At 33.2% G+C, this 16,555-nt stretch overlaps 2 protein-coding genes across 6 annotated transcripts in view; both read left to right on the top strand.

Moving 5' to 3' along the window:
- Positions 1-6,960, top strand: part of LOC128191781 (sodium bicarbonate cotransporter 3-like) — a 32,400-nt gene extending 25,440 nt beyond the window's left edge. For all 4 annotated transcript variants that reach the window (XM_052864077.1, XM_052864078.1, XM_052864076.1 and 1 more), the window contains 8 exons: positions 177-290; positions 439-600; positions 1,346-1,524; positions 1,928-2,000; positions 2,150-2,395; positions 2,741-2,866; positions 3,079-3,278; positions 3,461-6,960. In XM_052864077.1, the coding sequence (XP_052720037.1) occupies positions 177-290; positions 439-600; positions 1,346-1,524; positions 1,928-2,000; positions 2,150-2,395; positions 2,741-2,866; positions 3,079-3,278; positions 3,461-3,632 (1,272 nt within the window). In that variant the 3' untranslated portion in view covers positions 3,633-6,960. The remainder of the gene's footprint in view (positions 1-176; positions 291-438; positions 601-1,345; positions 1,525-1,927; positions 2,001-2,149; positions 2,396-2,740; positions 2,867-3,078; positions 3,279-3,460) is intronic.
- A 3,480-nt stretch (positions 6,961-10,440) lies between these two features.
- Positions 10,441-16,555, top strand: part of LOC128192865 (sodium bicarbonate cotransporter 3-like) — a 28,624-nt gene continuing 22,509 nt past the window's right edge. For both annotated transcript variants that reach the window (XM_052865872.1, XM_052865873.1), the window contains exons 1-2: positions 10,441-10,844; positions 13,547-13,704. In XM_052865872.1, the coding sequence (XP_052721832.1) occupies positions 13,629-13,704 (76 nt within the window). In that variant the 5' untranslated portion in view covers positions 10,441-10,844; positions 13,547-13,628. The remainder of the gene's footprint in view (positions 10,845-13,546; positions 13,705-16,555) is intronic.

Raw genomic sequence — 16,555 nt, 5'->3', positions numbered from 1 at the left:
TGTAGTTTTCCAGATTTATTGAATAAATAGAGTTTATACCAGTGCCAGTATTCTTGATTGTCATACAAAATGTTGACCTTGTTTTGTGTTTACTGTCATATAAGGCGATTCAATGGCTGTAAATTTTTTCTGCATGAGAAATTTTTCAAGGCTAAAAGTCATGATTCATATTTCAGATCCGTGCAATAGTGAATGACTTTGCTGTGATGTTTGCGATATTGACAATGGTTTTAACAGACTTCTTGCTGGGTATTCCTACTCCAAAGCTACATGTACCAGAAGAATTCCGGGTAGGTAGAAATCTATACAAGAAATCTAAAACTTTCTAACATTGAATTATGTAGTGAGCAAGTGAACTTAGAATATCACAATTTTAGAAGAGAATTATGCAACCAAACTGTTCTTCTAGAATATCACAATTTTTTTTTATCTTTGCAGCCTACTAGTGATAAGAGGACCTGGGTTGTGAATCCTATAGACAAGAATCCATGGTGGCTACCTATAGCTGCAGTTATTCCAGCCTTGCTGGCCACCATATTAATCTTCATGGATCAGCAAATCACAGCTGTTATTGTTAATAGGAAAGAAAACAAACTAAAGGTATACTACATCCCAGCTATATACCTGACATAATTCTTTTTTAACTTACCAATACCGATAACATATTTACAGTGTACAAGTAGAGGTACCAATATCACTGTTGGCGTAAAGGGGCATGGTCACGATTTGGGTCAAATTTTATTTTTCTGTTTTTATTACTTGCAATGCTTTAGGAATGCATTTCTTATGATCAAATGCAATTTGGGTGCCAGTCGTTGAGTTTTAAGCAAGATACAGGGCTTACAATTCTTCGTCATGTAAACAAGGCTCGTGCCCTGTTTTTGTTTACATAGGTTCAATATACCAGTAAAAAATCTTTTTAAAGCTGGTTTGTCTATCTTATTATTCATTTTAAACATAAATAAACAGTTCCTAACAATTAATACATTCATTTTAGGTCTAAAACTGGAATTTTCACTTAAACATTCAAAATGTAAGACGCTTTGTTTACATAGCGAAGAACTGTAAGTTCTGTAACTCGCTTATGACTCATCAAATGACACTCAAATTTTGGTTGCCTATTAAAAATGCCTTACTGAAGCATTGTAAACATTAAAATCGAAAAAATAATTTTTGACCAATATCGCGACCATGCCCCTTTAAACTTAAAAAGTGAAAATATACTCGCATTCAAAATTCGTAAATGTTTTATTCCTAATTTACAAAGTTAAAGTCATCTTTGTATTATTGTAATTAAATTTTGTAAGAATTTGGCTGATCTTTCACTTTGTTTTGTTTTACACAGAAAGGTAAGGGCTACCACTTGGACCTTTTCATTGTGGCGTGCCTGATCATCATATGCTCCATCCTGGGTCTGCCGTTCTTTGTGGCGGCCACCGTGCTGTCCATCACCCACGTGATGAGTCTTAAGAAGGAGTCCAAGTGTGCTGCCCCTGGGGAGACCCCAAAGTTCCTAGGAGTCAGGTGATACATCAATATACTTGGCATCAATTTTTGTGAATTAAATGAAACTCACATTTTGATAAACTGGTGATTAACACAACTTTTTGATAGATACAGGTTTTTCTGTTAAAATTATGTTCAAGATGGTGAACTTAACAGTGATTCTAAAATAGCACATGTTCAAATAGAAAGATTGAATATGTTATTACCAAATATGGGCATGTAATGAATATATAACAGCTCAGGTACTTATTGAAACTCAAAATCATACCCTGTAAAAGCCTTTGACCAATATCTGCCTTTGTGCTAATATAGGGTGTGCCATTGGAATGGTTGTATTATTCTTTAATTTCTAGATGATAGATAAATGCTCATAACGTGATAATAGTTCTATCTTGGTTGAATGTTCTTTATCTTTCCACAGAGAGCAGCGTGTTACTGGACTGATGATAAACCTGATGATAGGTGTGTCCATCTTACTGACGGGCATTCTGAAGGTAAGGGACTGATTGATGAGGGTCAGCTAATTACAGACCTTTATCAATGCCTTTTGAACATCTCTTTAAGATTAAAAAACTATTATAGTATTCAAATATTTTCCTTGTAGTTGAGGAAGTAATTACAACAATAATTTTTTCTTCTCCAGCATATCCCTATGCCAGTGCTGTATGGGGTATTCTTGTATATGGGTGTGTCCTCACTGCGTGGAATGCAGGTCGTCAACCGGATCTTAATCTGGTTCATGCCCCAGAAGTACCAGCCAGATTACATGTACCTGCGACATGTCCGCACCACCAGAGTGCATCTGTTTACCGCCATACAAGTCTTTTGTTTAATTCTGTTGTGGATCATCAAGAGCATTAAAGAGACTTCCATAGCTTTTCCTATAATGGTAAGGTGGTTTTAAAATTTCTTCAAAATAGCATCACTTGGATGGATACTGGTTATTTAGGCAAAAGACAGTATAATAACTGTAGGATAGTGATAGGCCTATATGAAAATGTTAAATATGTTCCCTTTGTGGAAGATAAATTAAAATTTACAATGATTATGAATAGATAAAACTTACTATAATTTTTAAGCAGTAATCTTTCTGCATTTTTAGCAATCAGTATTTACCAGTAATACGGTTTTCAGAAGGAGAATATTGCCATTCAAAATGAAAAGGAAATGTTAAAACGTCTTTTCTTTCTTTAAGTTTGGTAATTATTTGATAACATTTGATACTTTTTTGCAGGTGCTAGCTATGTGTTTTATAAGGAAGGGATTAGATTGGGTTTTTACCCAAGAGGAATTACGATGGTTGGATGATGTCATGCCAGAAATTCACAACAGAGCCAAAGAGGATAAAGAAAAGGAGAAGGTAAAAAATTCTGTAAAATAAACTCTTATGAATCATTATACATGTACCCAGTATATGCTAATTGAAAATATTCATTCATTTATTCTCTTCATGCATTTATGCACACAAGGCACCAGTTGAAAATATTCTCTGACTTATAAATTTTTATGTATGTTAATCTTCCTACAATTACCGGGTACATTACCCTAAATTTGACTAAATTTTATATTTAGGAAAAAGAAAAAGAAGAAGAACTAGCAATGCAGAACGGAACCTCCGACACTTCATTTAACATGAATGTTGTAAAAGTGGGGATAAATGGCAATGACAGCGATATATGTATATCTGATGAGATGACCAAAACCAGTGTCTGGAAACACTTGATTGCCAATGAGTCCTCTCCCTCTCTTAACAGTAATAGCAGCAGTATCAAGTGAGTTTATATGTCAGACTCTGTATTCTTTACTATAACAGCAAGAGTTTTAATAAGTAAAAACTGCAGTTAAAAATGAGAAATAATTGATAACAAAGATTTAGGTTAATCTTTGAATGATAGGAGAATGTGAATGTAGAATTTGAATTCTAAACAAAAATTTCATTATTTTCTTCTTGTAGACAACACCATAAGAAACATAAGAGCAAATCCTCAGGTCAAGCCGTGTCTTTCTACATTGATGAGGAGGAAAAGGAGCACCTGCTATCTGACAAAAAACCTGAAATAGAAATAGTTGTAGACCCCCCGAGTCGTGACCACAGTGACAATGAGGAGCGGGACAGCAAGATATGACTGCCCCCTGCTACCCCCATCAGAGGATGCCCAACCCCCAAATCATTGTGATATCTTTTATTTTTAGGTGTACTATTTATGATTAAGTACAGTGTACGCTGTTTTATTTTAAACAAGAATCTTGTTATGTTGCATTTTTACATGGTTCATGAAAAATGTCAAAATTTTTCATATTGGTTTTTTTTTTTTTTTGGATTATATTCGCTTAAAATCAGTTTGTTACTTTTCGTTCATACATGTAGCTCAGCTTTATGTTCATATTTGCTTTTATCTGTAGCTTTACATCTTAACCAACTCCTTTGTTTACAAAAAAAAAGAAATTTTGCTCTCAATTGACATGAAAAAAAATTGATAAGAAATTTTTACTCTTAAATGGGAGTGTTTTAAAAGATTACTATGCATTTAGAGGACTGAAAATTGATTGTGATCCATTTTTTATTTAATTTGGCATATTCATCTTTTACATGTACTTCATTTTTTAAAAGAAATTATTTAAGCGTGTGTACATGCATAAAATTACATGTATATAAAAGAACTAATAATTACAATGCCTAACCTATATATTGTTTTCTTTGATAAGGCAGCAGCTGAGATTCTGTCAAATACATGGGAAAAGTATTTGGGATACAGTTCATCACAAAAGTTACTTACCATTAGATGATCAAACGGATATGAATTAATTTTTTTTTACTGTTCAATGATTTTTCGATTCAACATGACTACATATTAACTTTTTAGCATTATTGTCTCATCTACAGAAGCTTTATCCATTCACACCAATGCAGAATTATTTTAGTTCTTTTATTTTTTCTTTTTAATTTTTTTTTTATTTTTACTGTAGCTAACCAACAACCGAAATGTTTTCTGAAATCCTTTGAATAAATATTTTTTATACACTTGGTTTTTGTAGTATGTTTGTTTCATGCATCTGCAATTTTATTAAGTACTTCATTTTCAATTGTTTGTTTGTTAGTTTAAGACTGTGTTAATTTCTATAACTTGAATGCAATATTGTATTAGATGATATTTGCATTTGTTCTGTGTCTGAAAAGGTTTTTTTTTGGTACATATGTACATGCCATATATAATGTTTTCATGATATCTGATGGTTGTACGTGCATCAAATGATTGGATATTCTTGTTGTCATTCTGATTATTCTTTTTGAAGAACAATGCATTCGTTTCATCTTATTTTCCTTTCCTTATGATTTTGTTGATAACTATTTTAAACCCTTTTAATGACGCTTCTCACCAGCTCTAATGCCCCAACCCCACTTTGTCCCAAATTAAATCCACTTTTGGAGTCAAATATTCTTTTCTTTAATTCCATAATAAAACATATGCAGTACAAACTCAAAAGTTCTATCCAGTTGGTGATTTTATTTTATATTGTTGATATTTGGTGTCTGTTAATATTTTATTTAAGCAGTGCATTTATAACATAATTTCAATATTGTGTTTATCCATATTATTGCAATATTGTTTTATTTTTTTAATTAGATAAAATAAACATGAATGTTATTGCTTCAGAAGAGAAGGTTCATAGCATGTTACTTACTGAATACTGATATGTTTTTAAATGCCATTCTTGAGAATATAGTGCTACAATAACACAAAAACAATAAAGTGTTGACTTAGAATAGTTTTAGAAATGGGACTGAAAATCAAATTTATAATGGTATGTCAGCTTTACATGTCATAGATATTAAAATATGTACAACAAAGAAAAAATATGTACCTGTAATTCAGGTAGAGGTTAAATTTGTTCAATTGTATTATGCTGTGTTCATAGTTATGTTTATACATGTATGAAATCAAACTTTGCTCTACATGCCTTTGTTTTGTTAAGGTCTTGCTTATACCCGCATTCATTCTCTGTACAGGTAATTAAGACTAACTGACTATTGTGGTGATGACTGTTACTGTGATATACTGTTAATGGTTTACTTCTGACCAATCACTTACTTTAATACATGTACATTGTTCTCCATCAACCTCACCATTCAGTGCTTTCTATTGGTTTTTGATTCATTACTGCTATTTAAATTCCATATTTATTTTTAAATTTCAGACACTATAATTTGACTAAGACTTCTATCTGCTAAATTTTGAAATGATTGATTACTCAGGCAACCTAAATAGGTACCTTACCACTCCATTTACATAAGCTTCTTTCAGACTTCTTCATTGGCATCAAATGGGGGGGGGGGGGGGTAATAAAAATTATAGTTTCGAGGAAATGTAAATTGTTGGACAATGCTTTAATAAAATTTTTATCGAAACCACATTAATATTTCAGGGTAATAGCTCCATCTTCATATATGATGCAGTGTGCGCGTAGATACGTTTAACTTACCCTTGGTTCTTGCAAATATTTGGTAAAGACCTTTCATCACATTTCATCTCGATTGAAAACAAGATTTTATTCCTGAAGTTATATCCCCATTCCATATAAAACTTTAATACACACAAACCTAACAGATTGTATTGGTCTTAATGAAAGAGGGGTCTAAAAATTGGTTAACTGTAAAAGTTATCTGAACATTTATTATTATTTAGTATACTGTACTGACTGTGTGACTTGTTTTTGTTAAATACATGTACATTTGAATTGATTTGAATTCTTTTCTCTCTTCATTAAAATAATAGAAACCTCATTATAAAAATCTCATTAAGGAATTGAGAATGAGGTCTGCTGTGCATATCCAGACTTTTGCATCAGGTGTCTCCTTAGTTTAACAATTAAATTCTATGTTAATTTAGTTTAATAAATTGATTAGAATTTAATACTATATTTATCATTAAGGTGTGATATTTTTCCAGTTGAGTTTTAATGAGGTTTAGTGAAGTGCAAAACTTTTATCATGATTTTATCTTGTTCTGAGAATAATGGTGTGTTCTTCTGTTGAAGCCCTTATGGATTCTTTTTTATCCTTATGTGAGTTATTCGGGTTTAGAACTTACGATGATTTTTATTATGTGTATCAACATTATTGGAGATGAATTCACTTGTTCATCATGTCTTTACACCATACTCTGCAAATTTTCATCAGTTGCCATATCTGTATATGTGGTATTGAGAGCTTGACGTTTTGATCATCAGTTGGATTTTTCTCTTGAGTTACAGAAAAACCATGAAAGTAAAAACATGCAGGTCTATTTTTGAGTTTATAAACATGATGAATATTACGATTTTTTGTATTAGAACTATAAGAGGTCTCTATGTGGACTTGGACAGATTTTGTGGTAATGGGTAACATTGCCTACAATCTTATGTAACTGTAGTTATTGAGATTGCCTGAAAAGGAATAAAAAACATCAAAACTAATGCCATGTTTAACATTTTTTTTTACTTATTATTCGTCAGTTTTATATAGAACTTGTTTGGAATGATCTTAAGACAGCCATATATATATAAATATATATATATATATATATATATATATATATATATATATATATATATATATATATATATATATATATGGCTGTCTTAAGATCTCTCTCTCTCTCTCTCTCTCTCTCTCTATATATATATATATAAAAAAACACACATGCTATTTGTAATCATTGCACACATAAGTATGATGTCCAATTCAAACAAGAGGCCAAAAGGCCTTAGCAGTCACCTGAGTAGCATATAACCTATACACAAACTTGTCGAGGAGTCTCATAAATTCTTTAAATTGGGTTTCATTCTGGAGTAGAAATTTGTAATGACGACCTCCTCCCTGCCTGAAATCTTTCAAAAAGAACTATGAAACCTATAATTTTGGCGAAAAACTTAAAGATCTGGTCTACAAAATCATGAATTCAGTTTTCCTTTCAGGTGTACGGGAGAGAAGATAATTGTTAAACATTATATGCATTAACACTTATACATCCATTTTCGCCCTGCCCTAAGGTGAAAACCCATATTCCAGGGGACATGAAATTTAAAATTTTAGTAGAGGACTTCCTGGTAAACATAATTATGAAGTCAGTTTTTCATACAGATGAGCGAGAATAGAGAAGAACATTATAACACTATATTGCCATATTGTTCCCCCCCCCTCCAATGTCCTGAACCCCTGACACAGGGGCCATGAAGGTAGAGGGCTTCATGGACATCATAATCATGCATTTAGTTTTTAGCAAATATATATGGGAGTAGAGAATAAGATTTTCTAACATTTAATACATTTTTCCTATATGGCCATATTGGCCCCACCCTAGAGCCTGATCCCGTGACACAGGGGTCATGAATTTCACAATTTTGGTAGAGATCTTCATGGACATCATAATCGTGCATTTAGTTTTTAACAAATATATATTGGAGTAGAGAAGAAGATTTTCATATATTTGATACATTTTTACTATATGGCCATATTGGCCCCACCCTAGAGCCAGAACCCCTGACCTAGGGGCCATGAATTTCACAATTTAGGTAGAGGGCTTCATGGACATCATAACCATGCAACCAGTTTTTACCTCACGAGTATGGGAGTAGAGAAGAAGATATTTGAAAATTTGGTCTTCTTTTTTTTTTGCATATTTGGCTCCACTTGTGGTGCCCCGGTGGTGGTAGAGCCACGAATTTCACAATTTAGATTCCTCTTACCCTCACACCAAAAAATGGTACATGTAACAATTAGCCTTGTAGTTTTTAAGAAGAAGTTGAAAATGTAAAATTATTAACGGACGACGCACGACGACGGACGAAAACGGATAGCAATAGGTCGTCTGAGTTTACTCGGGTGACCTAAGAAGAGAGATTTCTACATGATAAATAAAATAAATATTTAATTTCCAAGAGTAGAAAATTTTTGTTATAATAATGATAAAAAAGAAGCTATATGCGACACCTCCATACCTATGTTTTATTGTGCACTTTTCTCGAAATTGATGCCTCTAGATGGCCCAGATATTTATGATAAATCAACTTTTCATGTGGTGAGAATTGAGATATAAAATTTAAGAGTTTGCAAAAATTTTATGAAAATGGGGGATTACTGCCAGAAAGTTTGTTAAACACCAGGAAATAGTGGCTGGCTTTATAAAGTTTGTTATAAATCTGAACTAAATAATATGTTTTACGGTGCTACCGTTCTGGCGAGTGCAGCAAGAATTACACATACTGTACCTTGCATCATTGTCAACTTATAGTTTTATTTAGGTATCAACGAACGTCAAAGAATTTTTGAGAGAGTATTGCTCTACAATAAGTATGCCAAATGTACTAATTTTAATGGTTATGATATATACAGCGCAACCCCCTACCCAGAGAGAGAGAGAGAGAGAGAGAGAGAGAGAGAGAGAGAGAGAGAGCCCGGTACCTGTTTGTAGGTGTGTAATTTCCCACTTTTATTTAATGGTCTGACTATATGCAATATCTACATAATTTTTTAACTGTTTATTTTTTCATTTTATTCCTTTTTATTTAGTTCAAAATGTCCTATTGTTTATTTCCTTCCTATTCATATACTTACCTGCCTACTGCACGGTACATGCATGCACAATTACTTTAAAAATGGATCGACATGACAGTAAAGTATGGCCCTTGTTAGTTTATATATATATATAAAATCTCTATATTAAAAAAAGATTAAAAACAAATCATATGTCAATGAGGCAGGTATCGCAGACTATATTGAAATAGCCAGTACACTCATTACAGATGTTTGATCCACCTCTAAATTTTTCGCGGGAAATATAGCGCGAGTGCACTGTGACGTCATCCATGACTTTGTTCGTCTTTGTTTACGTTTCTCGACTCAATACGAAGGTATGGAAGCATGTAACAAATCTTTTGAGTCTCGCCAAAGCATATGCGGTACTCAAAACGTGTCTTCAAACTTTAAGTCACCGTAAATTACGAGTTGAAAGTCGGCCATTTTTGGCATAGCACCACGGGTGAAAACATTAGAGAGCATTATGGGACGTAGACAAAAAATTTTGTTTGATGAATTGTAGGTTTAGCTCGTTCTTTTTCCCGCGCACACTGGTTCTTAGAGCTCGCTTCGCTAGCCGGCGCTGCGCGCCGGCGAGCTGCGCTCGCTATAAAAATTCACATTGCTTTACAAACATCATTTGTTACATGTTTATTCAGTATCCTAGTAATGATTTGACATTTTATTAGTGAATTTTTTTTTTTTTTTTTTTTTGTGGTTTATAACAAGGAGTTATTTATTTGATGGCTGATCACCTGGCTGGTACATGAGACGCTTCAATGTGTAACAAAATCTACTCTAAATTGAGTGGAGCTTTAAAACGATTTATAAAACCAGTCAATTTAATGGATTATGGAATGGTTATACTGATTAACCGAAGTACTTCCGTTGTTCTGAAAACTCAATGACCTAAATAAAAAAGACAAATGGAAATGGATAAGATAAATGTACTTCAGGAGGAAAAGGGATAAATTTTAGATGATGTTCTTCCTGTAAAAAATCTTGTAAATAAAAGTTTATAACAGTCATGGAAGTCTCTTTTTTTTCTTATAAGAAAATATCACTTTACAAATTAATTGTGTACGGACGGTACATCGATTTACCGAAATGACAGGATGGACACTGAGCGCGCGCGTGTGAAGGGGGGGGGGTTATAACCTTTACTGCTCTTCTGTATAAACTAGTACTTAAATGTTCATTAGCAACATTTTAGAATCAAACTGATAAAAAAGGGCTGAACAAACATCTGCACGCCCAGTGTCATGCTTGCGGGGCATGGCCTATCGGTGACTTTTTGCCGAGTAACGATAATTTCAAGCAATCAGGGTAAGATATTCCTTTTACGCAAATTAGGATTGGTTCAAACAAGTTTCATTCATTTCCATGAGATAAAAAAGGGAAATATAAATACTGGAATTTTGTGTGTGTAACAGTATTTAAAGAAGATCTCATATTCGATCCGTTCATTGAGAGAAAGGAGAGCGTCGACCACTGTTCCACCGCTGAATCACGTGGATAGCTACACATTGTGTAGGTGTCTAAAATCGGGATCACACACAGAAAGGCGAGCGAGTTCATCACACCAATAATAACGATCTGTTCAAACTGTTTACCAGTAGCCTATTGTTTTTGAGGACATAATCTGCGTGTATTAATCAGGATTAGGGATTTTGATGTAATTTAGAGTTAGCGGTCTTAGTGTCAAGCGCATCGATTTGTTTTTCTTCATCGTTTTACCACGTGGGTGACTTTCAGGATGCCGTTTCGGCGTGTTTAGTTTGAGGTAAAGTAGCTGTTTAGTGATGTGTTTGTGGTAGATAGGCCTGGAGTGAATAGGATTATTAGTATACCTATATTTTTTAAACGGATGTTATTTATGATATTTAACGGTAAATCCTTACAAGCCACGATATTCAAGCAAGGGGGGGGGGGGGGTACCGGTAAATATCAAATCGAGTTGATTTCTTATTCAATATCAAATTTAAGAAATATATATAGGCGTAAAATTTCTTAAACGTATACAGGTGTAAATGATGAATTAAGGAAGCACTGATGCTAAGACACAGTAATTGTTAGAGGTAGGAAAGAGGTATATGTGTCCGCATTCTGTGATACCACGATATGTTGTCACGTTTACCCAATAACCTAGTGTACAAGGCATAAGGACATTTAAACTTCATTGTCTAACCGTTAGTGAGATGAGTGCAGAATACTCGTGTGTAATGTATTTATAAGTTAATTTTAAGAGTCTTGTCTTCCTTAACTGCTGCATGTTCATTTAATACCAAGAATTCATGACTAAGATGCAATGTAGATTATAAGTTGTTTTCATGAAATATTCCACAAAATCTAAATCAAATTCTTCGAATTCAATAGCTTTTTTTAAAAAGCTAGATTCATATATGCTTCAACTACTATTTCCTAATTAGTAAGTTTAACTTCCTAGCTTATGTATAGATAGATCAAACTCTAAAACCACAAATGATATGTTAAAAATATTACCAATGTCCATGTAGATATGCACTCTATATTACAGATATACCGGTGAATAGTTGTAACATGATTTGATTGGAATGTGGCCATTTTGAAAAATCTGCTATTTCTCAGAAAAGGTTGATTTCATTTCAAGTTTCATTCTATAATATACAGTATTATATGTTATATTGTTTATATGTAGTTCTATAAGTTTAAAGTGATGTATAGATGTTAATTTGCAGTTTGTTGGTATATATGGTATTTAATGCTTCAAAACTATTCTTTATTTCTTAAAGTGTCTAAGTAAAAATTAGTTCTAATACTTTACCACTTTTAATTTTACTATTTTATAAGGAAATTTAAATGGGCAACTTGTTGTTTTGTATGCAATCAAGTATAATAATAGCTATAGAGGTGTGAGATAAGGAAATTCATTGGTAGGCTATTGCACAATGAAAAGGTAGCATTAATTTTCCTTATCAGGTTTGTTGTTAAGATTTGGTCATTATTTTCAATAGTTACACTGAATTAATTGAAAATAAATTATCCTTAATTTATTAAACTATCAGACTTTTTTTTTTTTACAATGGCCATGCATTAGTAAACTATCGAAGTGTTCAAATTTAGTAAATTATGTAGTTGGGGGTCAGGGTGTGTGTGTGTGTGCATGGGGGGGGTTAATAAACCTCCTGGCCAAAAAATATTAAACTAAAAAGCTTTAAGAGTCACAACTTTAAATATCTGATTTCTTGAAAGATTGACAATTGATTGTATGTAAACTAGCTGTAAACTCTTATGTGGGTCTGTATTGAGATAATGTGTAGTACGTCATTCAATAATCAATATTTAATCTAATTTCTCAATCTTTTTTTCCTACTATTGAATAGACTTGCAGAGATCTTAAGTCTCATTGAATATTTATTTAACATGATTACTGATTCTGTTATTCTCATTTTTAATTTAAGAAAAAAAATGGAATTTATCAACCGGAAAGTTAAAGTGTATTAGCAAATTTCAGCATAATATTAACCCATAGTTTCTTATACATTTAAACCATATGGCATTCATTGAACATAAGGCCTTCAGATGTCTCTCCATTGTAATTATTTCAAGGGTCACTCTGTGATGATCCATCTTTCAGCTACATTGCAAAATTATCCATCTTACCAAAGTGATGCATTATGATTTTCCCATTTAGAATTTCCATAAGACTATGGTTTGCAGGATTTCCCCTTTACCTGACATCCCAAACTGGATTTTATTCAAGTGTTTTTTTTTTCTGTACACCACGTACAAGTAGACTATATGGCAGTATATGCTAGGTAGCCTTTTAACCAAACGAGTTATTGTGACCAGAAATGAACCCACCAATGATTGGATGAATGTTTAATATCTGCCATGAACTATTTGGGGATTAATTTCCAAGGATGACTATTATTGTCACTGTATTTGAAGTTTGTAGGAGGAAAAGTGGGAGGATGACCAGGCTATTAGTGTTAGACAGTTTTGATCCCCTGCGCTAGATGCACAGGCTCCAAGCTAATGTCAGCACCTAGCTGACTAAGAATTTAGGGGGCCTGGGTTCGAATCCTGGTCTGATCGCTCATAATTTCTCCTACCCTGTTACAGTAATAATAAATTAAGAAGTGTATTAATCATCAAATATCCATGCCTTTAAAGCTTAGCATTTTGAAGCTTAACTGACTTAAAGAATTCAATTCATTGCATTAAGATCTTGTGAAAAAAAATCAATTTTATAATTCAAAAAATCTTAAATTGGGAGAGAGCTAGAAAAAAATCAATTTTATAATTCAAAAAATCTTAAATTGGGAGAGAGCTAGAAAGAGAGAGAAAGCAAATTACTGTAATTGATTTCTGCTAGCAAAGGTCAGGCAGATAAAATTTAAAATATTGATGTTGTATGGTTTGAAGAATTCTTCCTAACTCAAAGTGCAATGATCTGTCTCTGTCTGGAGAAATCTCATTAAAAGTGGTCTTAATTAATTGTAGGATAGCCGTCTAGACAGTTAGATGATGACTGAATTTGTGGATTTTGTCCATTAGAGGAAGGTTGACAACAGGTTCTCGCAGCATGGACCACGATCGCCCACTGCGGGACCTTGGATCATCCGCGAAATTATACAATCCAACAGAATCCGACATCCAAGGTGAGCATGTTTTCAATAATGGATCAAAATATGTGCCAGGCTTTAATTGTTTTCAATAGATGAAAATGGAAATTGGGCAATATAATTACATGTAGGAAGCATTGATTGGATTAATATGGAAAAAAAATTAACACAAACATAGTGATATTGTGCAGTTTTATGTTTGGAGAAGATAGGAAAATTGGCCTGCAATCATGTGTTTGCCTGAAGGGGTAGACAAGGCACACCTTAATCAGCTGTTCATTAAAAATGCCAGACTGCATCGTCATCTGGTATATGTGAGCTGAAGGTGATATGTTCTAGCTGACTTACAAAGTTAATCTTCTATCCCATGGGTTGAAAATAATGTGGCCATGCTTGATCTTTGCCGGCAAAAGCTATGTTAAATGTAGATTGTATTGGCAGCATGTATGATCACTTTCTGTCTGTGGACAGCTACTGTCCAAAGATATGATAGGCTTGGCTAATGGGAAATTAAATGAGAGGAAGAAAATCGATGGAGACATTGGGATGAGATATTAGTTTTTATTGGTTATACAAACTCTTGAAGCCACAAAAGATGATAAAAAAATAAAACGTTCACCTCTGTTTACTCAGGGAGCACCTGTTGAAGAGAGAACTCGATCGCCTAACAATGTGTAGGTCTATAAGGGAGCTGAAATTTCTTCTTGACACTATTAATTAAGCTAGCCTGTCATAATAATAACCTCATTTTAACTAGATCAATGCAAGACATGGCTATCACTTGAGGGTTGAGTTAAGGACATGAAAGGTGTTATTTAGTACCATTAGGCCACCCAAAATTAATTCTACATTTAACGTCACTTCAATATACCAATCCTACAAATTGGAGGGCGATAAAATTAAAACTAACAAAATTTTTAAACAAATGATTTTTATTCATTTCCAATTAATCCAAATACAGTGAGTATTCAAACTACATACCGTATTAATTATGTATAGATTACCTCTTCAATAATGATCTTTCCTGATCATCCCATTGAATATCTGAGTGTACGTATTTATGCAAGTGCATGTATACTTAACAGTACTTTCTGTGCAATGCCAATACTAATGTTAAATATATATTGACTGGTATGTATATGTATGTATATTTATGTATATAATGTTTAATTAAATTATTAACACATATTGGATACAACATATTTTTTTCTGCTCACAATTTTATTTTTGTGTTGTCCTGCAACATATGTGGCATTCAGATATCCAATTTTTATTCCTTTTTGCTTTGAAATACCTATAGTATATGCCTGTAGGGTTAGGGTAGAACCAAAGGTGAATGTCCATAGATGGAAAATTCCCATTATTAAGTTGATTGGATGGACTTTGAATGGTAAATGCAATTGGATCGGAAATTCTGACTAATAAAACATTGGGTAGGGGAATGGTACAGCGGTAATGAGGACAAAGTGTTTTTCTGGAGAACCCAATTGTTAATGGAGGAGAGAGACATGTTAGAGACTCAATAAGTTCTGTAGACGTGATTGTTCTACCTGAAAAGGATTGTCCTGATGAGGGCCGATTTCCTGATGAACAACCCTTGCCAATATTGGGTGAGGTTGTGGAATTCACAATGTTGGTGTAAAAACCTGAATCAGGTGTCTCTTTTATGATTGATTTGTATGGCATGAACCTTAACTTTCAATTAAGTTTACATTATTAAGAAAAATTTTGAACAAGTCTTGGTCTTCATAAATACTTATGTCGGGGGGGTCCCGACCCCCCCTGGAAAATGAAAATTTATTAAATTTACATAGTAAAATTATCGCGAAAATATGCCTCGGACCCCCCCTGGCAAACACAATTATCCTTCGGACCCCCCTGGAAAAATTTTCTGGATCCGCGCATGACTGAGGTATACATGTACCGGCAAAGGAACTGAGGTTTGAATCACAGTATATATATATAAATGTACAAATTTTAAGGCACCAATATGCCAATTAATGTATTCAGTATGTAGATGTGTGTTGGATCCATAGGGCCTCAATGAGGTGTTTAATTCTAGAAAGGATGTGAACAATTTGCACCATATTAGTTGGGTTTGTTTTTGAGTACCTGTATTTTTGCAGGTGTCCACACGTTGGCACATGCTGATTATTATAACTTGAATGCAAGCTGTGCATGCATGTCCAGATGTAATTTACGCCTTACTTTTTAATTGATTCAATTGATTGCCTCAGTGTATAACAGCTGAACAAACAAACATACATGTATAGTTATAATATAAAGGTTTTTCGGGGGTTGTTGAATTTTTGAAAAGTTGCTCAGTGTTAATTCACTTTAGAATTTAGGTGCAAAAACTTATAGTTCCGTAATGCTGTGTATAATTGCTGAGGAATCCCTCATTCTGAGAACAATATTCAGGCAGCTAGTGCATTTTAAATTATCTTAGACAATTTTATGATGTACAAAATTGATTTAAATACTAGTAGTCAAAAGTTGACCAAAAATGAATATAGATATATATTACAAAATTAAGTTCAAAGCATTTATTTAATTCTTTGGTACTGTCAAAAAAAATACAGAAATGCATTTGTAAATTTGGTTCTTTTTATTTTGAATTTCATTGACATTCATCGATTAAAGTAAACATGACATGATATATTAGATAGAATGTTTTAATTCTCAGTTGCATGAATAATTGATATACAGTCACTCCTCGACCATGAATCTTAACAGTTTAACCTTCAGACAGTTGTTTTCATGATATGATATTGATGGGAGCATATGCAGCCTTTGTTTTACTCAAGACCTTATAGTGTCAGATAAGTGAAACTACTGATATCATCACGAAAAACATTTCATGTTAAAATACTTTCCTTGTTTTGAG

The sequence above is a fragment of the Crassostrea angulata genome, chromosome 7 (genome assembly GCF_025612915.1).
Source record: "Crassostrea angulata isolate pt1a10 chromosome 7, ASM2561291v2, whole genome shotgun sequence".
NCBI classification, from domain to species: domain Eukaryota; kingdom Metazoa; phylum Mollusca; class Bivalvia; order Ostreida; family Ostreidae; genus Magallana; species Magallana angulata.
Note: the sequence above shows the minus strand (reverse complement) of the source record. Positions and strands in the feature narration are given on the sequence as shown.